The sequence below is a fragment of the Scomber japonicus genome, chromosome 1, assembly GCF_027409825.1.
Source record: "Scomber japonicus isolate fScoJap1 chromosome 1, fScoJap1.pri, whole genome shotgun sequence".
Taxonomy (NCBI): Eukaryota; Metazoa; Chordata; class Actinopteri; order Scombriformes; family Scombridae; genus Scomber; species Scomber japonicus.
The window spans coordinates 36437702-36463631 of record NC_070578.1 but is presented as its reverse complement, the minus strand read 5'-3'; the positions used below and the strand labels follow the sequence as shown (position 1 = coordinate 36463631).

The window sequence follows — 25930 nt, the reverse complement described above, 5'->3', positions numbered from 1 at the left end:
AGACATGGATGGATAAAGAGGAACTCAGTGCATCATGGGAGTCCCCTGGCAGTCTAAGTCTATAGCACCATAAGTTAAGAGCTTGAGGAGCCCTAACTATGATGCGGCTAATCTACAGTTTTATGGGATAACGGCCTCCGGGGGCGCTCTAGCAGGAAGAGCGAGAGACAGGTGGAAGAGATAATGCACTGAGGAAGATGCTAGTTTGATTTTATTAGTCATTTTGCGCATCATGCTCTCACTCTCATCATGGAAAACACACAAAGAAATGCAGCTTTTAAGTTAAAGACAATCGATTGCATTCAATAAGCTAAACTTCTTCCCTGGAGTTGTCTGTGCTATATGGGCCTGTAGAAGTCCGGATGAGATTCCAATGCAATCACTTATTTCATCATCAGTGTTTTAGTTGTCCAATAAACTGATCCATATATAAACCTTCTCATTGAAGTGAATGGAAAGGTGCGTCCAGACTTTCTATGGCATTGTATATCATTTATTTTTTTAACAAATATGGCCACAAAAGTTACACATCACACTGAAGCCCACCACCTACTAGAAAAAGTAATTGCATACAGTGGGAGGTGTCATAGCACCTATATAAACATAAGCACATAGCTCAGTCTATTACAATTGACAGTCTTGACAAAAAAAAAAATTAGGGGTGTCAGCGTTAACGCGTTAATCGTGATTAGATTAATGCAATCCATAACACGTTAACTTTTTTAAATCGCATTTTAATTTTGCAAGCCTTTTTGTCCCTTCTACTCCCCCGTAGACGGCTCCTCTAGCTGTAGCGCTATGCTTTGAAGTGGCCTCCTGCAGTAAACCTACCGCGCTGATGGAAAGTAAGAGAGCTACTGGACTTTTGAACGGCTTGTTTAACTTTAAAACACTTCCAGACGCTTCAGTTGACAAGTCAAAAGTAAAATGCAACCTGTGTCAAACGGAGTTTAACTACCACCGGAGTACGTGGAGTTTGAGTTAGCACCTCCACGCTAAACACCCAGATGCAGCCAAGCCAGCCTCAGCTCCACCAAAGGACCATTTTGGAGTGTGGGAGTCGCAGCAGAGCCGTGATTGATTCCCAGTTAAGACACTCTGGTAAGAAATGCTTTACATTATGGGCTTAAAACTGCCTTCAAATGGAAAATAACAGGATTTTAAACATGCAATTCAAAACGCAGTTAATCGCGATTAACTATGGAAATTCTGCGATTAATCTCAATCAAAAAAATTAATCGTTTGACAGCCCTAAAAAAAAAATCTAATCTAAGGATGCATACTTTAAAAATTAAAGTATTTAAAGTTTCCCACAACTTTTATGAAACAAAATATCTGAGTAATAACTAAATGACAATTGATCACCAAGCAAGTAGAAATCTGACCTTACGACCCAAAGATGTCATTTTGCCAGGTATCTGTGTTACAGTCATTCATTCCCTTTAAGACAATATTAAGCATATCTACAGTAAAGAAGGATGTGTATAACATTTATTTAATCAGGTATTTTAACTGATATCAACATTTATGTTGTTAGAGAGACTTGAGTACAGCCCCAAAAAAGAAACCTACAAAATAAATGATTCTGTACTTCTATATATACTGTATTTATCCTGCCCACCTATTTATCTGTAAGCACAAATATATATACTGTATATTTCCAAGGCATTCAAAGTTTCAAATCTCCGTCACTGAAATAAACTCCTTGAACTCTGATAAAGTTCAACTATTTCTCTCCAACTACTTCAGAATCAATATGGCCTCCCACACTATTGTTTCTTAGTATATGTGAAGATCACATCAATTATAAGCTCGGCAGAAAGCAGAGGAGTGTTTGTGCTCAATAGGGTTCATTGCCTCAGACCTTCCAAAATCAATAGTCTTCCTTTCGGCTTGCAAAGATGCATCTTAGTATTTATCTGTTTCACAGTTTAAAGGGACAGAAATTGGAAGCTTGTGTATTCGTGTAAGAATCTAAACTAACCTGTTTTTAAAGAGACTTGCAGTTGGAACAACGTAAACCTGTAAAACATGACGTGCATCTGGTTTTCTGCAAGTATATTTGGTCATAAAGGAGACAGTTAACCCTCCTGTTGTCCTCAGATCAAGGAAGGGAGGAAAGAAGGAAGGAGGAAAAGAGGAAGGAAGGAAGGAAAGGAGTAAGGAGGGAGGCAGGAAAGGAGGAAAGAAGGACAGGAGGAAGGAAGGAAGGAGTAAGGAGGGAGGCAGGAAAGGAGGAAGGAAGGACAGGAGGAAGGAAGGAAGGAAGGAAGGAAGGAAGGAAGGAGTAAGGAGGGAGGCAGGAAAGGAGGAAGGAAGGACAGGAGGAAGGAAGGAAGGACATGAGGAAGGAAGGAAGGAAGGAAGGAAGGAAGGAAAGGAGGGAGACAGGAAAGGAAGAAGGAAGGAAAGGAGTAAGGAGGGAGGCAAGAAAGGAAGAAGGTAGGAAGGAAGGAAATAAGGAAGGAAGGAAGGAAGGTAGGAAGGAAGGAACAGTCAAAAGAGGGAGGAGGGTTAATAAAAACTCCTTATTTATCTCATACTGGCTCTTTATGCAGCTTCCTCAGTTCAGCTTCTGTCTAAAACAAGCCGTTTTAGCTCCTGTCTCTTTAAGGCCGCCCTCCCAACTGTTCTTCACACATAATATAAATGTGTCAGATGTAGTCAGATATATGTTCAAGCCTGAATCTGAGCCGCAGTATGTGAGAGAATAACCTGAATAACCTGTAGAGCAACTTTAGCAACGACTATTACAGACGGCTGTTTGTTGGCAGACGTGAACAATCAGATGTTATCTCAATGAGGAAGTAGACGTCACATTTCAAACAAAAGCTTTCAGAGCAGGTTAAAGTCTTGACTTTGTCTTTCAGGGAACATTTTACACAGGTTTGAAACTCTGATCATGTTTAACATTGACATTAAAACAATATATATGTAACCGGTGTGCGTTGTGTTAAATGAAGAGACTCAGACCAAGATACAGTGACAGAAGGGGAGAAGCTGAGGCGGGAGACATAAGTTATCCTCCTGTGACATTATATTTTTGGGTTTGCTGGACCTCACACTTCATTCTGCTTAACTTTGACTTCTTTTCCTCGTTCGTACACGTCTTTTTCTGCCACCTAGTGGTCGCATAAGCACAGTACAGTGTAAAAATGAGATAGCAGACATTGTGGCCGAGTCAATCAACGGCTGATCCCCAGACAAAAGTGGACCAGGTACAAAATATTATTAAATTTTATGGTTGAAACGTGCTGTACAAATTTGACTAATTTTAGCAATAGCAACAAGCTACGGCATTGCTAATCAGGAAGTATTATTATCATTCGTGCAAAGATGTTTTTAATCAATGACTTTCTGCAAAATCCCATTTTTGGTTTTGCTGGACCTCATATTTCATTCTGCTTAACTTTGACTTCTTTTCCTCGTTCGTACACGTCTTTTTCTGCCATCTAGTGGTCACAAAAGCACATTACAGTGTAAAAATGAGATAGCAGGCATCTTGGCCGAGTCAATCAACGGCTGATCCCCAGACAAAAGTAGACCAGGTACAAAACCTTATCAAATTTTATGGTTGAAACTTTTATGGTTGAAACTTGCTGTACAAATTTGACTAATTTTAGGAATAGCAACAAGCTACGACATTGCTAATCAGGAAATATTATTATCGTTCGTGCAAAGGTATATAGTGTTATACATTAAAATAAACCCATTGTCCCAATATGAGGACAAAAACTACTTCCTGTTCAAAGACAACGCTTAGTTATTGTAATTATCAGATGCAACTAATCCCAAATATTTAGGAGAGATTAAAAATGCAAAACCAAAAACTAACTGGAGGAGCAGCTACGGAGATTTAGTGTAATTATAACAACACAGATTACTAATTAACCCTCGTGTCTTCCTCCCGGGTCAAATTGACCCCGTCCATTTTGACAGTTCCTTCTTTCCTCTGTTCCTTCCTTCCTTCCTTCCTTCCTCATTTCCTTCCTCCCTCCCTCCCTCCCTCCTTTCCTTCCTTACCTCCTTCTCTCTTTCTTTCCTCCCTCCTTCCTTCTCTCCACTCTCCCTCCCTCCTTTCCTTCCTTCTTCCTTCCCTCCTTCCTCCCTCCTGTCCTCCCTTCTTCCTCCCTCCTTTCCTTCCTTCTTTCCTCCCTCCTTTCCTTCCTTCTTCCTTCCCTCCTTTCCTTCCTTCCTTCTTCCTCCCTCCCTCCTTTCCTTCTTCCTCCCTCCCTCCTTTCCTCCTTTCTTCCTCCCTCCTTTTCTTCCTTCCCTCCTTCCTCCCTCCTTCCCTTCCTTTCTTGACTCAAGGACAACAGGAGGGTTAATAATAAACTCTGTTATATATAAATGTTCTCTTTAATCAATGACTCTCTGTCTGTGTTCTGAACGTCATTAAAACTAAAATAGAAGAACCTTAAAGAAACTCCCCATCCTCCTAAATGTCATGAGGCGTTTCCACCTGGACACGTGTGCTCAGCTTGAGTGTCATTGTTCATTGTTCTGCTCGGTACACCAGCAGGGGGGGTTTTCCAAATTGGAAGGACTTTCTGTAGCAAACTTCCATTTGAACTTTTTCAGTCCTGAGAAGCTTCCCTGCAGTCAGGAAGTCTGCTCTCAGCTGCTGAAAGGATTTTGTTAGGAACCTCTCAGAAGAACATTTGTTGAAAGCAGAGTGTGTTTATTTTTTCTTTGCCTTGTACGTATGAATGGATGCTGTGTGTGAATGGTCTCTCTCTCTCTCTCTCTCTCTCTCTCTCTCTCTCTCTCTCTCTCTCTCTCTCTCTCTCTCTCTCTCTCTCTCTCTCTCTCTCTCTCTCTCTCTCTCTCTCTCTCTCTCTCTCTCTCTTTCTTTCTCTCTGCAGCTTCATCATGTTCAAGCCATCAGAAACAAGCTCCAGACTTACAGTAACTACACCAACGTCTCCTAAGTCTAAAAAAATTCAGAACAGTTCAAACTTGTTGTGTGGTGTTTATGTTGGGAAGAAATGTTGTAGGCAAGGAGGCGTCTTGGATTTTCACAGGATCAGGATTAAGAGGAAAAGCAAATATTAAAGTTGATTTTAGTCCACAGGACAGGAGCACCAACGTTAAGCTTAAGAAAAACACTGCAACAAGGTTGTTAAAGGAGCTAAAAACTATAACCATACAGTATATCATATAAAAAGAAAGGTTGACCATGAAAACTGAGTGTTCAAGGGTGAAGTACATGTTCATATTGACAACCTGACATGTAACCTTGATGCTTTAGGATGGCTGGTAAAAAATAAAACAAAAAAACTAGGGCTGTCAGCGTTAACGCGTTAATCGCGATTAGATTAATGCAATCCATAACGCGTTAATTTTTTTTAATCACATTTAATGTTGCAAGCCTTTTCTGTAGCGCTATGCTTTGAAGTGGCCTCCTGCAGTAAACCTACCGCGCTGATGGAAAGTAAGAGAGCTACTGGACTTTTGAACGGCTTGTTTAACTTTAAAACACTTCCAGACGCTTCAGCTGACAAGTCAAAAGTAAAATGCAACCTGTGTCAAACGGAGTTTAACTACCACCGGAGTACGTGGAGTTTGAGTTAGCACCTCCACACTAAACACCCAGGTGCAGCCAAGCGAGCCTCAGCTCCACCAAAGGACCATTTTGGAGTGTGGGAGTCGCAGCAGAGCCGTGATTGATTCCCAGTTAAGACACTCTGGTAAGAAATGCTTTACATTATGGGCTTAAAACTGCCTTCAAATGTAAAATAACAGGATTTTAAACATGCAATTCAAAATCACGATTAACTATGGAAATTCTGCGATTAATCTCGATTAAAAAAAATTAATCGTTTGACAACCCTAAAAATAACAACACAGTACCATCACAAAAAGTCACGGCACGGTCACGTCGAAGTATGAAATGAAAAAAACAGCATTTTGTTAAGTGTCTGAGAAAGAAGCACAAATCTATCATCACAGTGTTGTTTGTTCAGGGATTCACGGATTCAAGGATTTTACTTGTTACTCAGCCATGCAGGAGGAACAGACATTTCTTGGCGGCTACTGAATCGATTGCCATGAAATGTGTTGCGGAGAATGAAAAGTCTCTGTAAGGTTAATTATAACCAATGACAGTGTTGATAAAGAGTGACCTATCTAATCTGATCTCTATTAGACTTCCTGCTTTCACCATCCTGACACAAAGAAACTAATTAAAACTACCGCACATTTATCTAAAAAGCTGCAGGGAGAAATACTTCTTATATACACAACTGATTGAATGACTTCATCATCCTGCCGATCAATGCCGATTATGTTGTAGAAACTCGGTCTAAAGCGTGTCGTCTATCTCATGTCAAAGATGATAATTCACAGGCTGGAAAGGAGTAATTTATTCTGCATGGAAGAAAAGAGACTGACTCACAAACCAAGTGAATATTACATAGAAAGGTAGAGCTGTAGCGATGGGTCTGTGAGGTGATGGCATTTCTAAAGCTAGAAAAAAAATCAGATGCACAATTCAGGTCTCTGTAAAAAGGTTAAAAAAAAACTTTACAAGTGAATGTGATGCAACCACCTTAGATCAGTAGCTCTCCACATCTCTACACCCCCCCCCTTCTTTCTCTTCTCTCCTTGTCTTTTCTCTTTTTTTTTTGGCATGTATCTGTACTGTCTGCAAAGTATGTATGTATATTATATACAACCTGTCCGTTTTGACTGTTCCTTCTTTCCTCCCTCCCTTCCCTCCTTCTTTCCTTCTTCCTTCCCTCCTTCTTCCTTCCTTCCCTCCTTCTCTCTTTCCTCCCTCCTTTCCTTCCTTCCCTCATTCTCTCTTTCTTTCCTCCCTCCTTCCCTTCCTTCTTCCTTCCCTCGTTCCTTCCTCCTTTCCTTCCTTCCTCCCTCCCTCCTTTCCTTCCTTCCTTCTTCCTCCCTCCCTCCCTTCCTTGACTCAAGGACAACAGGAGGGTTAAGATAAATAGAAAGATAGAGCTACACAAGCGTCTCCTGTTATTTTCCACAACTCCAGCTTGCTCATCACCTCATCCTCTCTTATCATACTCCACTCCCAACACTCGTCCTTGATCTCCTGCATTCTCTCACTAACATTCCTGCTGTTTAGTTGAATCCCTGCCTTTAACTCTTTCACAGAAAATAACCGTTGCTACTTGATCCCTGCAACACCATACTCTCTAGTTTTATGGACCATTTGAATGTCTTTCTTTAGTGTCTCACTGCTCAGGTGGACAAACACGACTCCAAATGAACGCTAAATGAACGCTAAGGTGGGCGGCTGTGGCTCAGGAAGTAGAGCGGTCGTCCTCCAATTGGAAGATTGGCAGTTCAATTCCCGGCTCCTCCAGTCACACAGTCCACATGTCAGTGTGTCCTTAACCCCAAATTGGTCCCGTTGCTGCCAACAGTGTATGAATGTGAATGAATGGTTAAATCCCCCCTGATGATCAGGTTGGTACCGTGCGTGGTAGCTCCTGCCATCAGTGTATGAATGTGTGTGAATGGGTGAATGACATGTGATGTAAAGCTGTAAACGGACAGTAACGACTGACAATGACCGACAAAAGTGGGCCATGGCTTCCGCCTCCAGCCGCTCGCACGTGGAAAAAGAAAAGTATATCAGAAAGAGCCACAAAGAAAGAGCTTGATGCAGCAAGAGCAAAAACAAGAGTCAACATCGGCTCTGCTTTCGAGCGGTGGAGGAGTCTGATGAAGCTTCATCCAGAGCTAAAAAGAGATGAAATGGTTGGGGAGGTTCTGCTGGAAAGGTTGCTCTGAGTCTTCTTAATGTGTTAATAAGCAGCTGTTTGTTAATATGTTCACCATTATCAACTTTGTAAGGCCATAAATGCACTTAATTACTTCCATACTTCTCAGTGTGAAGTGTAAGTACAGAAATACAAGATTTGAGGCACAGTACAAATGACTGAGCACACAATGGAAACGACAAAGAGTCTAAAAGCATGAAGCCATGACAGATACAACATCACCTTTTTCTTCTTGTTCCTACAGTGGGATATTTGAGCTTCACTGTGCAGAATGATGCATGTACAGTACAGTTTTCAAATTCATTCACTGAAGGAAAGAAGCTTCTCCGATCCCACCTTAAACCTGAGTTTGAGTTTTAAGGTCCATTTATGCTCAACGTACGTATGAAAATGTATCCGTCCGTTTCAAACGATGTTACCGTCACTGCTCACATACTTCCACGCGTCCTTTACGTTGGCATGGATGTTAACCAATACATCCACCAGGGGGCAGCACAGAGTCAAAAGTTTATGACAACAACAAACTCAAAAACAAACATGGCGACTGTGGAGGAGATATTGATAATGTTCCTCTTGCATAAAAGACAAAAACGATATGTTTAAAGTTTCTAACCAACTCGCAAACCCTTTCCTCAAAAAGTTCCTCCATTGTTATTTCTTCTTCATGTCTCACTAGAGCTACGTATCGAGTAGTGACAGCAACACGGCCCCCCCCCATGGTTTCTGGTGGTACTGCTCCGTTTGGTCCGTATCCGTAAGCTTGATGGAAACGTGCAGAAATACGGACGAAATGAACGCAGAGCACGGACAGAAGGCTCCGTCTGTATCCGTATTTAACGTTGAGCATAAATGGGCCTTAAGACGTGCATCTACAGTCGTCACTCATGAAATTACAACTAATGGAGTGAATCCTGGTCCAATATGCAACTTATACAAGTGTGATGTGGAAACTTGAAGCCTCCGATGTTCACTTATAATTGACTCTTCTAACTTTTTTGTGGTAAAAAGACACTTTGTCCATGGTCCAAGTCTTTTTTTTTTTATATGTACTCTTCATATCCATTATAAATATTTAACATTCATTTTTGTGCAATTAAGTTCAAAGTCATCAAAGTTTACTCTCCTTACCGTTGACTCCATTGCCGTTTATTTCCTAAATCAAAGCATAAAAGTGAAAACCCCTCTTTGTGTCATCATGACGGAGCACTTCCTGTTATATTTTCCTGTGGGTTTTTAATGTGTTTATTATCCTGATGCTAATTAGCTCATGACATGTCATCCTTCTTCTATTAAAGGGAAAATATGAAAGTCCCTGAAAATCCACTTACACTTTTCTCCCGACCACAAAAAAAAAAAAAAAAAACTCTAATGTGTCTCTGTGTGTGTGTTCGGGCATTTCTACTTTTATTTTTTTCCTCTCTGTGAAAATGAGAATGAATACTTAATATGTGGACTTGTTCCTGACACTGTTTCCTTCTGGCTGAGAGGACAGAGCTCACTTTCTTCTCGCTCCTTCCTTCCCTCCTTCCTTCCTTCCTTCCTTCCTTCTTTCCTTCCTTCCTTCTTTCCTTCCTTCCTTCCTTCCTCCTTCCTTCTTTCCTTCCTTTCTTCCTTCCTTCTGTCCTTCCTTCCTCCCTCCTTCTCTCTTTCATTCCTCCCCCCTACCTTCCTCCCTTCCATCTTTCCTCTGTCTTTCTTTCCTTCCTTCCTTCCTCTTTTCCTTTCTCCCTCCCTCCTACCTTCCTTATTTCCTCCATCATTCCTTCCTTCCTTCCTTCTTTCCTTCCTTCCTCCCTCCTTTCCTTCCACAGAGAATGAATACTTAATCTGTGGACTTGTTCCTGAGTGTTTCATGACCGAACACTGTTTCCTTCTGGCTGAGAGGACAGAGCCGACTTTCTTCTCGCTGTGAGCAGAGATGGAAAACACAGCTGATAAAAGGCGACGTCCAACCCTGCACCCCCCAGACCACAGCCCCCAGACCCCCAGACCACAGCCGTGCCTGAGTTTACACGACACCCAAAGAGTCATTAACCCCTCTGCATTACTCGAATAACTACACGGGTGTTGTGACACGTGCCTTCACCTCCTGAAAGACGACTTATACGTACGTGGTTTTATTATATAGCGTTCTGACACCTGAGCGCTGAGCCGGGTCAAACAGGACATGTGTTCAAACAGCTGTTGCTCCTTCTTCAGTTTAATTAAAGGGAAATATTAAGGAGAAGTAGTTTATAGATTTATTATTATAGTCGACTTATTAATTATTATGTTATTGATATTTTATTTTAGTTTTTTGGTAACTTAACCCTTTACATCCTGTTCATATTCTGATATTATTCTATATATATTCTCCATCATTCCTTCCTTCCTTCCTTCCTTCCTTCTTTCTTTCCTTCCTTCCTTCCTTTCTTCCTTGCTACCTTGCTTCCTTCTTTCCTTCCTTCCTTTCTTCCTTCCTTCTTTCCCCCCCTCCTTCTCTCTTTCATTCCACCCCCCTACCTTCCTCCCTTCCATCTTTCCTCTGTCCTTCTTTCCTTCCTTCCTCTCTTCCTTTCTCCCTCCCTCCTACCTTCCCTTCCTTCCTCCCTCCTCTCCTTCCTCCTTCCTCTCTCCCTCCTCTCCTTCCTCCTTCCTCTCTCCTTTCCTTCCTTCCTTCGTCCTCCCTCCCTTCCTTCCTTGACTCAAGGACAACAGGAGGGTTAACTCAAACTGCTCTTTCACTTCCTTACCCAGATTTCTCCTACAAGTCCAAACTGAACATATCATGAGTTTAATATTGAATCTTAATGTCTGATTAAAGAGTTTAATGGTCAACAGTAAGCTCCTTGTGTTACAATAAGAACATTAATTGCCTTTATCTATATTTTTTATTATCACTGTGAGATGCTTTTTGAACAATTAAGACTCAAAAACTTCAACATGGTGACCACAATATATACTTTTATCCTATTTCCAGATGTATGCCGTACAGTGTGGATATGGTTGAAGGTTTATAAAGTGTAACTGAGCCTTATAGAAAGTTGGAAAGTCAAAAAAGCTGAGAAATACACTTTTTCCCCTCCACACTACTACATTATCTTATCTTTATCTTGGCAGGTAATTCCTCTCCTCTCATCTGAGGCACTCATGCAATCATCTGAAACACTGAATAAGCAATAAGAGGCAGAAATGGAGGCAGAAAAAAAACCTCCTTATATATAATCTTAAATCTCATATTTTCTCCATCTCACGCTGGAATAAACTGCACATCATTCATCCTGCTCTCAGACTCTGAACTCTGTATCGATATTAAATATATATTTCTTTAGCTCTTCAATTTATTTCGGCCTTTAACCCTTATGTACTGTTCAGGGTCAAATTTGACCCATTTATTTTACATTTCAGAGCTGTAAAAACACCCTATGTACATTTATTTTTGTTATTTTTAATAATGTGACCCACAGTATACAATTATGGAAATATAATGAATCATTTATTTTATATTATTGTGCAGCTGATACATTTTTTTAGATATGAAAATGTACAGATGTGACCTGCGTTTATTTAAAAAATAAATCAGAAATCAGCATTAAAACATGTTTTATTCATCATATACTATGAAATATTCTACTGGACCATTAAATAGTTATTGTAAATGTATTTTAACCCTCCTGTTGTCCTCGAGTCAATGAAGGAAGGGAGGAAGAAGGAAAGAAAGAAGGAAGGGAGGAAGAAGGAAAGAAAGAAGGAAGGGAGGAAGAAGGAAAGAAAGAAGGAAGGAAGGAAGGGAGAAAGAAGGAAAGAGGAAAGGAAGGAAAGTAGGGAGGAAAGGAAACAATGAAAGAAGGACGGAGGGAGGGAGAAAGGAAGGAAGGAACGAATGAAGGAGGAAGGGAAGAAGAAGGAGGGAAAGAAGGAAGGAAGGATGGAAGGAGGGAGAAAGGAAGGAGGGAGGGAGGGAGGAGGGAAGGAAAGAAGGAAGGAAGGTCCACACAAGAGCACATGTTACAATGATCCGAAGCAATAATTTAACTCTTCTTGGAAATTTCCACATGCTACACCTTAAACCTCTTAGGCTCAGGGTTTCCTCATGCACAGGGCTGCCCCCCCCCCTCCTCACACCCACCCACTGGGCCATTTAAGGTGGTATGAACAACCACCCAAAGGAGTAAACTGATAAGACTTCCTGCAGGGGCCCAGAGACCAGAGACTAGCAGCAGCAGCAGCTCAGAGGTTCTGCATTCATAATGAGGCTCCTTGTCCTGGTCTGACCTGTAAGTCACAAGGAGTGTAACACCCCCTGATTTGGGCAAATAGAAGCCATATGAGGGCAGAGAGCAGCCGAGGGTCTTGCTTACAGAGAGGGTCTTTGTGACAAGGAGCTGGAGGTAGAGAGGACAAGGATCATTTAGGTAAAACTGCCTCTTTGCCACAGCTCAAATATGCCCTGCCCTGTTCTCTCCTATACATTGAGTGATGCAACACAAACACCATATTTGAGTTTTTTTGGAGTAAACTGTAAGCTGATTATGATAAAAAAAGAAGATAAAGGTATTTTTATTTTCATACAGACAATATTTGTACAAGTTTGGGTACGCCCCCCTTCTCTTCTCCGTGTTCAGTTTGATTATAGAAGAGCCTTGTTTGCAATGCCTGCCGACCGCCGCTTATAAAATGCTCTTTTCATAAGCAGTATAGCGGCCCACTGTGACCCAGGGAAGTTCACAGCAGCAGAAACAGCAGCTGGTCTGCACACAGGTATGTAACGGAGCGGGTGGCGCGTTGGTCAAACAGGCTCATGGTCTGCACAGAGACACGCTGACGTCAATGTTGGCCCCTTACATTAACAGCAGCAGGCAGGCAGGCAGGCTGGCGGTTTGCTCTGCTCACTCTCTCTACTTGACAGAGAGCAGAGTAACTTTTAAATAATGCTGAGTCTGAGTCAGAGAGCACCTTCACATCACTTCCTGTTGGTGGGTTTATGTAATACAGTACAATCATTCAAGTGGACAGACAGTAGTAGGGCTGGAAATAGCAGCTGAAGTGGAGTTAATAGCAATAGTGATAAGTTGTAGTGGTACATTATAGTGGAGCTAGTAGCAGAAACACATGTCCCACAGATGCACTGATTGGCCATAATTGTGTAAAAAATAAGCAATAATGATAATAAATACAATTCAGTCAGCTGTAAAACACAAACATATAAAGGCAGTCGAGCATTACACTGGGAACAAACATTACGTTACATACTGTTACCATGGCAGTCCAGTGGTGGAAAAACATTCAGCCCCATTAACAAGGTTAAATGCCAGGATGACTCCTTTACAACATAAAGTCCTGCATTCAAAATCTCAATGTCAGCCTTCAAATAACAGGTAAACGTGTGTGTAAAATAAATGCAGTGAAGTACAGGAGAATAAATAATAAATATTGTTTTAACCTCTTAAAACACGCTGTTCCGCTTAAGGGACGGACCGGAAGTTGGGAGGTAGCCACAAGTTCTTCTGAATGTTTTAAACACCAACCCTTAAACATATATATTCATGCCGTACATCGTTGGAAAGCTTAGATTGTCCTGATTCATTCAAGACCACTCACGACTTATATGGTTGCTCACAGCCGTAATAGTATTAGCGGTTAGCTCGGCTAGCCACTCAGCTAAGTAAGAAAAGCTATAATGCCTACATACCTTCAAAGTCTTCCCTTTATCCACAACGATCATCTTATGACTCAGGACTTTCTGTACAGCTCGCCAAATATCCATTCTTGTGAAATATGAAATCCGTTTCCATAAAACCGAAATACTTTCCTCAATATGTCAACATGTATTTAGTCCAACACGTAACGTAATAACACAAATAACAAACCATATACGGTCCGTTTACGTCATTTCCTGACCTGAACGTCCATCTTAGAGTACACGTGACTAGATGTTTACGACCGTGAGCCTCTTCTGCTTCTGACGACACCACACACAAGCCAATCGGTGTTTAGGATTAGGCAGTACATGTCTCCAAAGCCAATGAGGACATGTGACCGAGGTCAATGACGACATGGCTTTGACTGACAGCTATTCCAGCCTATGGAAATATTCGGTGAAATGAAGTTGATAACCTTTTAGCCAATAGTCAGAGGTTTCCAACGGTCTATGACACTAAGCTATCAGGTTTGGCTGTCCATAAACAAACTCCAAGCGTAACCGGCGTGCGCCCGGTGCGTAAAAGAGTTGAACCATATATCATTACGCACTCGGCATTTTGGTACACGGTTGGTTCTTCTTCGACTTAACATATGACTTATACCAAAATAAACAGATAGATAGGTAGATAGATATGGCCAAACAAAAAAATATGGTTATATGTAATAATAATAATAATAATAATAATATGGCGTCAGCTTTCATTAGAGACCAAGATTTTGATTGTAGGCAAAGGGGATGTGAAGTTATAGGTGTTTGATTGCGGTTATACAGCTTTGGTAACCATGGTAACCAAGTGTCCATTTGGAGTCTCCAAAAAGGAACTGAGGAAAACGCATGGACATACCTGTTGAAAAATAATTCTGAAAAATTCATCTTTTGGTCTTTTGACTCCAAATTTGGACTGCATGAAGCCAAGACATGTGGCTGTGGCCTCATTGTGTCTATATCCTGCTGAGAGGTCCCTGAATGTCTGTACACATGTCATTGTAAAGGCAAACCTATGGGTGAGTAAACAACCCCATCATTGTAACCTCTGCCACTCTTTGTCAGTAAGTCACAGAATCATACAGACACTTTTACAAGAATCCTGAGAGTGTTTCCTTTCCAATGATACCAGACACATCTCTGAGTCTCAAACTATGTGGGATCTGTGCTGCCCACAACTTGGGCATGTCGTTTAGGCTAACAGCATAAAAAACAGGGGCGTGTGTTAAGTGATGAATAAAACAGTGAAATATACCTATGAAGTAACATAAATGGAACTCATAACTTAAAATAGAAAGACTACAAATAATGAAATGTGAATTATTTCTGGCTGTAAAGACATGAATCGTATAAAAGTCAATTTCTGCCAGTGTGATAAAGAAAAAGGTTATAATGGGAAGCTTTCTCATAATGACCTTGTAACTCAAAATAATGACTTATTATCTCACAACACTGACACATGACAAAATAATGATAAACTAAGTCAAAAATATTAAAATAATGAAAGTATCTCAAAATAATGAGAAACCATCTAAAAAATGATTTATTAGTGTCTCATTATTTTGAGATAGTATCTAATTATTTTGAGATACAAAGTCATTATATTGAGATACTAAGTCATTATTTGAGATACTAAGTGATTAATTTGAGATAATACATCATTATTTTGAGACAGTAAGCCATTATTTTGAGTTAATAAGTCATTATTTTGAGTTAATAAGTCATTATCTTGAGTTAATAAGTCATTATTTTGAGTATCTCCGTATTTTGAGTTAATAAGTCATTATTTTGAGTTAATAAGTCATTATTTTGAGTATCTCCGTATTTTGAGTTAATAAGTCATTATTTTGAGAAAGTTTCTCATGATATTGACTTACAGGATCTTTTTTTCATCACTTTGGCGGAAATGGGCTTTGACAAATCGTTATAAATCTTTTTTTTTTTTAAAGTTATAATAATGAATGTATGATATTTACACAGACAGAGGCGCCTCTCTGACGCTAGAGGCCGCTGTCGCTCTTCTCCACATTCATACCATCCGATCCCAGCCAACTGACATGAGTCGTTTCTTATTGGCTCATTTATTCTTCCAGTCACGCCCCTTCAGAGTCATTCCCCTTCTTCTATTGGTCAATTTCACGCCCCATACTGTCAATCAGACGTGAGGTCGTTTCTTATTGGTTCATGTATTCTCCCAGTCACGCCCCCTTCGAATCATTCCCCTTCTCCTATTGGTCGGTTATGACGTCCATCATCCGTGCGTCAAACTGAAAAACACAGGATTAGTTTCAGTGTCAGAGGAGCGAAAAGGAAGCAGACTGATGGCATCGACACAAACCCTGCAGCCTCACTGTGAGTACACCAACATCTTGCGTGACTTTAACATTTCCTGGGGTTAAAAAGAGGTTAATTTAAATAACCACATAGCTGTTTTGTTTATTAACTTAAAAAAACGAGGACAAAATGGCTCTTGGGAGTCACTTGTTTACTTAGCCTGAGCGGTGCTAAGCTAAGTAGCATTAGCTGAATGTGCTGCTAAATTTAACAGGAGCTCACCTTAATTTAGTCGCCAAATAACGTTTTAATAGAGGTCAACCTTACTGTGTGCGTGGCTGTGAGGAATGACATTGGTTTTACGTGCTTACATTTGCATTTATAGGTGTTATTATTTAGGTTATGTCCAATGCATCAGCGCCTCAGTGTGGCTAACATCTCTTTACAGGCAACTTTTAAAATGGACTTGATGCAGTTAACTATTAACTAAAAGGTGCATTAGTCCCATGTGGGTTAAATTACTTAACTATCATGTGAAGGGTTATAGCTGCATGCTTATTAATTTTTGGTGCAGCTTAAACGATGGGTTCATAGGGTGTTAAAGGGTTAAAACAGCAGTCAGGTGTCCAAAAGGAGTAAAAAGTATAATATTTTAAGTAGTTTGGGATTTTGCACAAAAGTCCTGGGTGCTGAGTCATTGCATAGTCTTCTGTAGGAGTCCCTGTTTTAAAATCAATCAATTACACTCAAAAAACGTACCTGTATAACACCTTTCCTACAGGTTAGTGCAATTGAAAGTGCTTTATAGATGACTTACAAGAGGACACATGTGAGCAGTAAAAGCGATTTGGAGACTAAGGCATACAAAAAATGAATTAAAACTAATGAAATAGATCCAAGATAAGATTATTCTGTACTCACGTGGTGCAATTTCCAAAATAAAGTTGAGTTTTATTAAATTATGACAAATAACTGACATAGAGAAAACCTTGTTAGTGCATTATAAAGTGCTCTATAGTTGACTGACAAGAGGACAAATGTAAGCAGTAAAAGGAATTTGGAGACTAATGCACACAAACAGCAAAAAAAGATGTTATTAAACCAATTAAATAGATCAAAAATAAGATTTAACACTTATTAGTTTGTACTCATACGGTGCATTTTCTTTATTCAAGTTCAGTTTTATAGAATAACCACAGAGAGACTTACAGAGAGAAAACCTGGAGCGAGGTTCAAGTGGATGAGTATTAGTTGTTTTTTTGGCCTCTGTGCAAAGTGTAATGAATCTGTAGTGAACTGTGTAGAGTGAACTTTGGAGGGAACAGGGGCCCAGATGGTTTAACTTAGAGATGCTCAGTGCCTCAGTCAATGATTCCTCCTGTTCATACTGACCATTAGAAGATCCCTTCATAATAAACTTACAATGGAAGTGATGGAGGACTAAATCCACAGTCCTCCTGTGTAAAAAAATATATATTTAAAAGTTTAATCTGAAGCTAATATGAAGCTTCAGCGTCCAAATGAGTCTTCATCTTCATCTTCTATGTTTCAGCGTTACAGTGTTTTTAGTAGCAAAGTCTTTTTGTTACTATACTTCCACCACAGCTCAACAGGAAACACTAAGAGGGAATCTGATGCTAAAAAGACTGTAAATGTGTCAGATATCACTTGATATGACTAACTCACACTGTTACCATAGTAACTATAATAACTATAGTAACTCACACTGCTGAAGCTCAATAGAAGCTGATCAGAGACTTTTAAATGACTGTGTGGACTCACTGTGGATTTTGCCCTCCATCATTTCCATTGTAAGCACATTATGAAGGAGATCTTTTAATAGTCAGTATGAACAGGAGGAATGATTACAGAGAGGAAAAGCTTTCACTGCTCATACAAACACCTGACTGCTGGTTTTAAGACACACTTTAAAATTGTGAACTTGCCCTTTTAACATTCTTGCCTCGTGCTTTTAGGAATTCATGTAGTTAAACCTGGCAGCAGCTCCATCAACAACAACAACAACAACAGCAGCTGTGCTAGGAAATACCCTGCAGTGCTGTAGCAGGTCTAAAGCCAGGATTTTAGATTTACTGAGGTTATTAGTCCAAAGCCTCCTTCTTTAAAAAATCACCTTCACTTCCTCTCGCCCGCACAACATCATGAATGGAGCCTGAACACAATTTAGCCATTGATTTAAATTCAGTTAGAGCTGAAACAAATAAATTAAATGATTGAGATTGTCAGAAAATTAAATATAAAGTATTTTCTAAAGGAAGAAGATAGATATTCTTTAGTTGAAGCTTCTGAATTGTGTGGATTTTCTGCTCATTTTTGCATTATTTGACAGTAAACTGCATATTTTTGGGTTTGAAACAGATTTATATGGTAAAAAAGTGTCACTTGCAATCCAAATCTATTTATTTTAAGCATGCTCAGTAGATTAAATAAAGTATTCAGCATTTCTCCACCGCTTTTCTGCTGTTTATAAAACACAGTTTGGAAGATTTATATGATTTATTAGCTTTTAAAGTGTTTTTCTAACATAATTTTGCACACTGAAAGGAGCAGAGTTTTTTTTTATTCCTCTAGGTCTAAAAATAGTCAAATGTGAAGACCTTTAGGCTAGAAATGATCGGTATCGGACTCTAGAGAGAAGAAAGGAGGCTGTGCACATATCCACATATCACAGGCACGTGGCTTTTTAGAGATCCAGATCTGGCAATAAATTAAACACCCCCCCCCCCCCCCCCCCCCCTTCACTCACACACACACACACACACACACACTCTCACACACACACACACACACACTCTCACACTCTCTCAATTCAATCTATAAACCTTTTTAGAGCCGTACTGTTGGGTTAAAAGATATTTAACCCTCCTGTTGTCCTCGAGTCAAGGAAGGGAGGAAGGAAGGAGGAAGGGAGGAAAGGAAAGGAAGGAAAGAAGGAAGGGAGGAAGGAAGGAAAGAAAGAGAAGGCAAGGAAGGAGGCAAGGAGAGAAGGAAGAACAGAAGGAAGGAAGAAAGGGGGTTGGAGGAAAGAGAGAGAGTGAAGACAGACGGAAGGAGGGAAGGAAAGAAGGAGGGAGGGAGGAAGGAAGGACAGGAGGAAGGAAGGAAGGACAGAAGGAAGGAAGGAACAGTCAAAACAGACGGGGTCAATTTGACCCTGGAGGACGACAGGAAGGTTAAAAGCTTTCTCTCCTCAGTAAACTCTTAAAAGTAAGCGAGGCAGGGATGGAGGAGGTTTATTGAAACAGGTTTGGGTGCTCTGCGTTGCTTCAGTAGATTAAAGGTTGGAGCAGATCGTCCTGGCAGAGTGCTCTGCAGGAGGTGGCTCAGCCTGCCCGAGCTCGGAGGCCTCCTGAGTCACATGATTCAAGGTGAGCTGGAGGTTTGTGAGACGGGAAAGACTGGAACATGAGGATTAGGGCAAAGTTTGAGTTGATTTGGTTCGTACCAGGCAGGGAGTTCTGGTCCTCTGAAATGAGGCCAACCAGGAAGTAACTTAGAACTGCATTCTATCAAAAGGCCACCAGGGGGCGACCGTCTCTATACAAGTCAATGGAGAATTCACCAACTTCTCACTTGATTTCTAACCTCAGTAAACGTTTTCAAAATGTGTTTATGGCCTCAATCGCTAGTTTAAAGCCTTCTTCAATGCAGTATGATGTTCATTTGGGACATTTTGGCCTCCCTGATTTTATATTTGACGATAAAGCAGGGTATGCATTAGGGCGTGGCTACGTCCTGATTGACAGGTTGATTGCCCAACGTCCTCGAGATCCAGCCCTCGCAACCATAGCAACCTCCCCTCTCCGCCCATGGCTCCGCCTCATGCCCATATAAGTAGAATCCGTGTTTTTATTTTTCCCAGCATGCACCTGAAATTTTTGCTACCTACTTTTCATTTGAACTTTATCAGCCTCTAAAAACACACTTTTTAAACTGCACTATTGAGGTTTGTGGACCAAAAGTCACATGACCACTTACCCAACCCGTCCTGGTAGAAAACCTATTGGCTGAAGCACATTATTAGTTATTTTTTGTGCATATTTTTTTTAACTTTTTTTTACTTTTTCCTCTTATTTAACTATTTAAATTGGTTATTTTTATGGGATTTGTCAACTTTATTTGAGTTTTTCCTCCTTTTGAACTATTTAAATGCTGTTAGTAATGTGTTTCATGATGACTCTGATGAAGGCCTTATTAGCTGATGCACATAATTTGTTATTTTTATGGGATTTTTCAACTTTTTGGGGTTTTTTTTCTGCTATTTAACTATTTAAATGCTGTTAATAATGTGTTTCATGAGGCTGCAAGCTGAAACAAGTGTTACTGGAGCTTTGACCTTTTTAGGCTTATTTTTAAAACCCACTATATTGTTGTTATAGTCCCAAGTTTGTAGCTTTATTAAACTTCTAACTATTTTTATGAAGGTTAAACTGAGGCTGTTTTTCTATGACGATACAGAGTTAGTTTTTTATTATCCTGCAGTGATCATTTATGGCGTTATAACTGTAGAATATAAACTTTACCCTGGGTGTCTTAAAGCTGTTAAAAGTCTCATAAAACGTAAAGAAGAAGAAGAAGAAGAAGAAGCAGTGACCTCAGCGTCCTTGATTTTTTATTTTGTATTCTTTTAGCAGCGTGTCCTCAGTTAGCAGGTGTAACAGGAAAGATTAACTATTACTCTCCGGCTCTGAAACACTAATCCACACGAGCACGGAAACAGTTTATTTTAAATTAACCGAGTGTTCAAATGGGAGTAACAGTGAGATGATGTTTCTTCTCCACTTGTGTAGCAGACAGGAGTAAAACATTTACTTTTAACCTGCCTGTGTGTGTGTGTCCTCCCTCCTTCTCTCTTTCTTTCCTCCCCCCTTCCTTCCTTCCTTCCTTCCTTCCTCCCTCCTTTCCTTCCTTCTTCCTCTTTTCCTCCTTTCCTTTCTTCCATCTGTCCTTCCTCCCTCCTTCTCTCTTTCTTTCCTCCCCCTTCCTTCCTCTTTTCCTTTCTCCCTTTCTCGCTCCTTCCTTCCGTTCCTCCCTCCCTCCCTTCCTTCCTTCCTTCCCTCCCTCCCTCCCTCCCTCCCTCCCTCCCTCCCTCCTTTCCTTTCCTTCCTTCTTCCTCCTTTCCTCCCTTCCCTCCTTCCCTCCTTTCCCCCCTTCCTTCCTCTTTTCCTTTCTCCCTCCCTTCCTTCCTTCTTCCTCTCTTCTTGCCTTCCCTTTTTTCCATCCCTCCCTTCCTTCCTTCCTTCCTTCCTCCCTTCTGTCTGTCCTTCCTCCCTCCTTTCCTTTTTTCCTCCCTCCTTCCTTTCCTTACTCCGTTCCTTCCTTCTTCCTCCTTTTCTTCCTCCCTTCCTTCCTCCCTCCTTTCCTTCCTCCTTTCCTTCCTCCCTCCCTCCCTCCCTCCCTCCCTCCTTAATAAGCTTTTTATTTTTTTGGGTCACAGGACAGTTACATAAACGAGTGAATTCAGTGGAGAGAAGTTTTTTTATGTTTGTGTTCCCTCAGTTTTGGATCCCCGAGGCTTTTGGATAGTTATGTGTTGTTTATTGTCTCATGTGGACTCCCTTCTCCGCCTGCTTGTTGATACAGTATTTTCCACTCTTGACCCTCCATGTGGATTAAATTTAGTAATAACATCAGTGCAGCTTTTTGTGGAAGGATAAAAATATCTGCGTAAAATAAACAAAACCGCCATAAAAATGTTTCATATTGAGAAAATGACCAAATATTCGTTCATTTATTTGAATTTTAAACCTTTTATATGCCGCTGTTGTTCTTAATAAGGATAAAGGATCAATTATATTCTGTATGCTGTTTACTAAATGCTTTCCTTTAAAGTCTGCAGTATGTCAGTGATTAGTAACAACATTGATTTTGATGCATTATTGTTTTTTATGCAGTGTCAGATTTAAAAAATTAAAAAAAGAGGCCAGTAGAACCAGATAATGTAATAATTTCCCAATAATGTAATAAAAAAACCTTCAAAACTCAAATGTAATAATGTTATTACAATATTGGAATTATTACATTATTAGGTTCTGCAAAAATAAGGTTAACTATTACAATATTAGGATATACAATATTATAATATAGGGATATTATTACATTAACAGGTTTTACCAGGACACACAAATATGAATTTTCCACTTTATTGAACCAACTGCCAAATATTCATCCAGTCTCAGACTATTAACCCTTTTTTAAATGAGGAGGGACATTTCACTTTCATTTAAAATATAATTTCTATTTCATAATTTCATTTACATAGTATACATAGCCCCTTAATGAAAGCCAGGATCATAGCATGTGTTTGCTCCACAGAGGAAACTCCAAAATAAAAGTCTCAGTCTGGTGGAAAATGGTAAAAACTGCAGTTAAGAAGCGAATCCTTCAAAATAAAAGCATAATATAATATCATTATTTTTTAAATGAATGGTTTAGGATGCAGTAGCCTACTCCATCGCTACTAAATTTAAGTGAAATGATGCATTTCACCATCAGATTATGATCAATGTGGTCCGATAACATTTGAAACATGTAGAAAAGCTGCAAGAATAAATGATTTAATCCAAGCTCAAGTTAGTAGAAGCTACAAGTTAGATGCTAAAGAGAAGTCAGAGTTTTGCCAAAGTTACAATTCAGTAGTATTTTAAAATTTAAATCAAAGAGCTTTTTTTAAAACACGTAATATATAAATGCGTTTTCCATTAAATTGACTACTTTATGTGATTTTTTACATATATTGTTATACAGAGATACAAAAACCTCCACATTTCATTTTGCAGTGGTTCGAGGGTTTTAAATATTTTCTCTCAAGGTCTTAAAACACATTTAATTAGATTTCAGCAATCCTGGATTTTAAAAAACAGCAAAATTAAAAACCCCAAAAACTGTGTGTGTAGTGAGGCTCAATCGCCATGGTAACAGCAGCTGATGGTGGAGCAGTTTAGCTGGGTGTGTGTTTACAGCCGGTCAGCAGTTGTGGTTTCTCTGCAGTGGTGTGACGTCGTCCTGCTGTCCGTCCGGTCGCCATGACAACGTGGCGTCTCGTGGAGCTGTGATGGATTTGCAGATCAGAGATTTGCTGTGTTGTGCTGCACCAGACTGCAGCGTCATGGTTAAATGTGTAACTGTAGAGTCGGAGCCGGAGGTAATTATTGCTGCAGGACATTAGACCTTCACAGCTCAGCATAACGGACGTCTACTGTGCTGCTGGTTAACGAGGATCAAAGGATTTTATTACATTTAGGGAGGAAACTAACCATTGTTGTATGTTTTCTACTCAATTTAGATATAAAGCCTCACATTTGAGAAGCAGCTTATTTTATTTTTTTGCATTTTTACTTAAAGAAAAGGAGGGAGGGAAGAAGGAAGGAAGAAGGAAGGAAAGGAAGAAGGAGGAAAGGAAGGAGGAAGGAAAGGAGGGAGGGAGGAAGGAAGGAAAGGAGTAGGGAGGGAGGTAGGAAGGAAGGAAGGCAGGAAGAAAGGAAGAAGGAAGGAAAGGAGGGAGGGAGAGAGGGAAGAAGGAAAGGAGTAAGGAGGGAGGGAAGGAAGAAGGAAGGAAGGAAGGGAGGAAGGAAGGTAGGGAAGGAAGGAAGGAAAGGAGGGAGGGAGTGAGGGAGTGAGGAAGGAAGGAAGGAAGGGAGGAAGGTGGAAAGGAAGGAAGGAAGGAAGAAGGAAGGAAAAGATTTTTGACGGCTGTACTAGTCTCTGCATGTATTTCTGTTTGTAGAAGAGCATTTAGCTAACGTTAGCCCTATGACGTTAGCCCATCCTCACCGCTATAGCTAATCTTATACTGCCCTTGTGCGGCTAGGAGCCGAACTGCATGCCAAAAAAGGAGGAGATAAAAAGGCGATAGTTCATATATTTATTTATGCATAAGTCGCATTAACTATTCGATTTTTTATAATGTAACGAATATTCGAAAATCGTGACCCATCCCTAGTATCGTCTTAGATTTAGGATTTTAGGATATTGTAATATTGTGATAAGGCAGGAGTGTCGTCTTTTCCTGGTTCCTTTTTTTTCAGTTTTCTGAATTTACTAGATTGTTGTAGCTGTTTTTATTATTTGCCTTTTACCCACTTTGTCATTTTATCCACATTACTGATGATTATTTAACACAAATCTCATTGTGTAAATATTTTGTGAAAGCGCCGATAGTCACCCCTACAATACTGTTAGGATATCGATATCGAGGTATTTGGTCATATGATTTTTGTCCACATCACTCAACTCCTATACTCAACAGGTTTTGCATATGAAGCAATCACAAACGTTACAGTAAAATGATGTCATTTTCTAAGCTGACCGGATTGTTGTAGCTGTTTTTATTATTTGCCTTTTACCCACTTTGTCATTTTATCCACATTACTGATGATTATTTAACACAAATCTCATTGTGTAAATATTTTGTGAAAGCACCGACAGTCATGTCTACAATATTGTTTTTGCGATATCGAAGTATTTGGTCCAAACATATTGTGATATTTGATTTTGTCCACATCGCCCAACTCTGAGGCCCCACAGACTGCTTTTAAAACATTTCGCTGTGTGTTTCAGCTTCTGTCAAACTAACGGAGCTGCAGCAGCTTCCTGTCTAAGCTTTTCAAAATAAAACCTTTCTTATTGAGCACTATCTCATTATTATTAAAAATCGTTTCCCCTCGATTTTATTATTTTTTTAGATCGTTTGGCCCCTAAATTGTAATCACGATCAAAATTTGATTAATTGAGCAGCCTTAATACAAATTAAATGTATTTATTTTATTTATACTCACCACATTTTGAAGCAATTACAAAAATAATAATGTAATGTTTTCTCTCTTTCTCTTGCAGGACTGTCGGTCTTATACACAAATGGAGGAGAGGACGGTCACCAGATAATCGGAGCTGCAGCCTCCAAGATACTAAAGAAACCAAAGCCAGTAATCAGAGACGGGAGTTAACTGAATGAAGGATGAGAAACTTGTTATAGACGACTGAGCGACACTGACGTCTCTCACCTTTTTTACGTTTCCTCTCCACTCGTCCATTCTCCTCCTCTTCCTCTCCCCTCGCTCCTTCTTCATCCATCGGCTCTGCTGTCGAGCCCCCAGGCAGAGTGGACGTGTCCCTCTCCCCAGGCCTCGTGCCCTTCCATCGGCGGCCCGCTCCGTCCGGCGGTGTGTTGGTGTACGATGGCGCGGCGGGACGCTGAGGACTGCCGCGGGGGACTGTGATGTCAGAGCCCAACAGCCCGGGCGAGAGCCGGCGTGGCGCTCCCAGATTCTTCGTGGGCTGCGAGGACGATGAGAGCGAGGTCCTGGAGGATAGCATGAGGACAGACATGGAGCTGTATGAGGACGACGAAGACACAGACTCGGTGGGAGACTTCTGTCAAACCACATTATGTCCTCTTCTTCTTCTACTATTATTATCTCTGCCTTTCTTTAGCTTCCTGTGCTGCCTGATTTATATCTGAAAATCACAGTGGAGTCAGTAGATGGCTTTCAGGGTGCTTTCACATCTGATTTAAGTGTTGTAGAAGGTTGTTTTATCGACTTGCAAGCTGACGTTAGCAAGTATGTCCCTCACTTTGAAAAATAACAGTCAAAAACAGGCTTGAGCGTCCCATGAATTCACTGCTGCTCATCTAAAAATCATCAATGTGATATAACTTGATGCTTTTATGGCTTGTAGATTAGTTGTTGGCTTTATATATGTTCATCATCTGCAGGCTTTATAACTCAAGGGGGTGAAAGCTAACCGTGTTCATGGTATACCGCGATTTGAAAAAGTCACGATAACCGAAACCGCCAAATTTTCTGTCAAACCTTTCCTAAAGGTATGAGCTGTTTTTAGTCTGGTCAGAGACAGAAAGTGCTAGTCCTTCCTTTCCTTCCTTCTTTCCTTTCCTTCCTTCTTCCTCCCTCCCATCCTTCCTTCTTTTCTTCCGTCCTTCCTCCCTTCCTTTTCTTCCTCCCTCCCTCCCTCCCTTCTGTCCTTCCTTCTTTTCTTCCCTCCTTCCCTTCCCTCCCTCCCTTCCTTCCTTCTTTTCTTCCTCCCTCCCTCCTTCCCTTCCCTCCCTCCCTTCCTTCCTTCTTTCCTTCCTTCCCTCCTTGACTTGAGGACAACAGGAGTACGAGCTTAATCTCTGTTTAGGAAAAGGAAGTGACCCTCACTTTTATGTCTGGTCAAAGACAGGAAGTGCTGGTCAGAAATCCCTCAGGTGGTG

The 25930-nt window shown here is 40.4% G+C and overlaps 1 protein-coding gene across 1 annotated transcript in view; it reads left to right on the top strand.

Annotated features, from left to right (window-relative positions):
- The first annotated feature begins 15691 nt into the window (after positions 1 to 15691).
- The window catches only part of ppip5k1a (diphosphoinositol pentakisphosphate kinase 1a), a 36971-nt gene continuing 26732 nt past the window's right edge, over positions 15692 to 25930 (top strand). The window contains 2 exon segments of the mRNA XM_053324551.1: positions 15692 to 15774; positions 24553 to 25078. Coding sequence (XP_053180526.1) covers positions 24935 to 25078 — 144 coding nt within the window. The 5' untranslated portion in view covers positions 15692 to 15774; positions 24553 to 24934.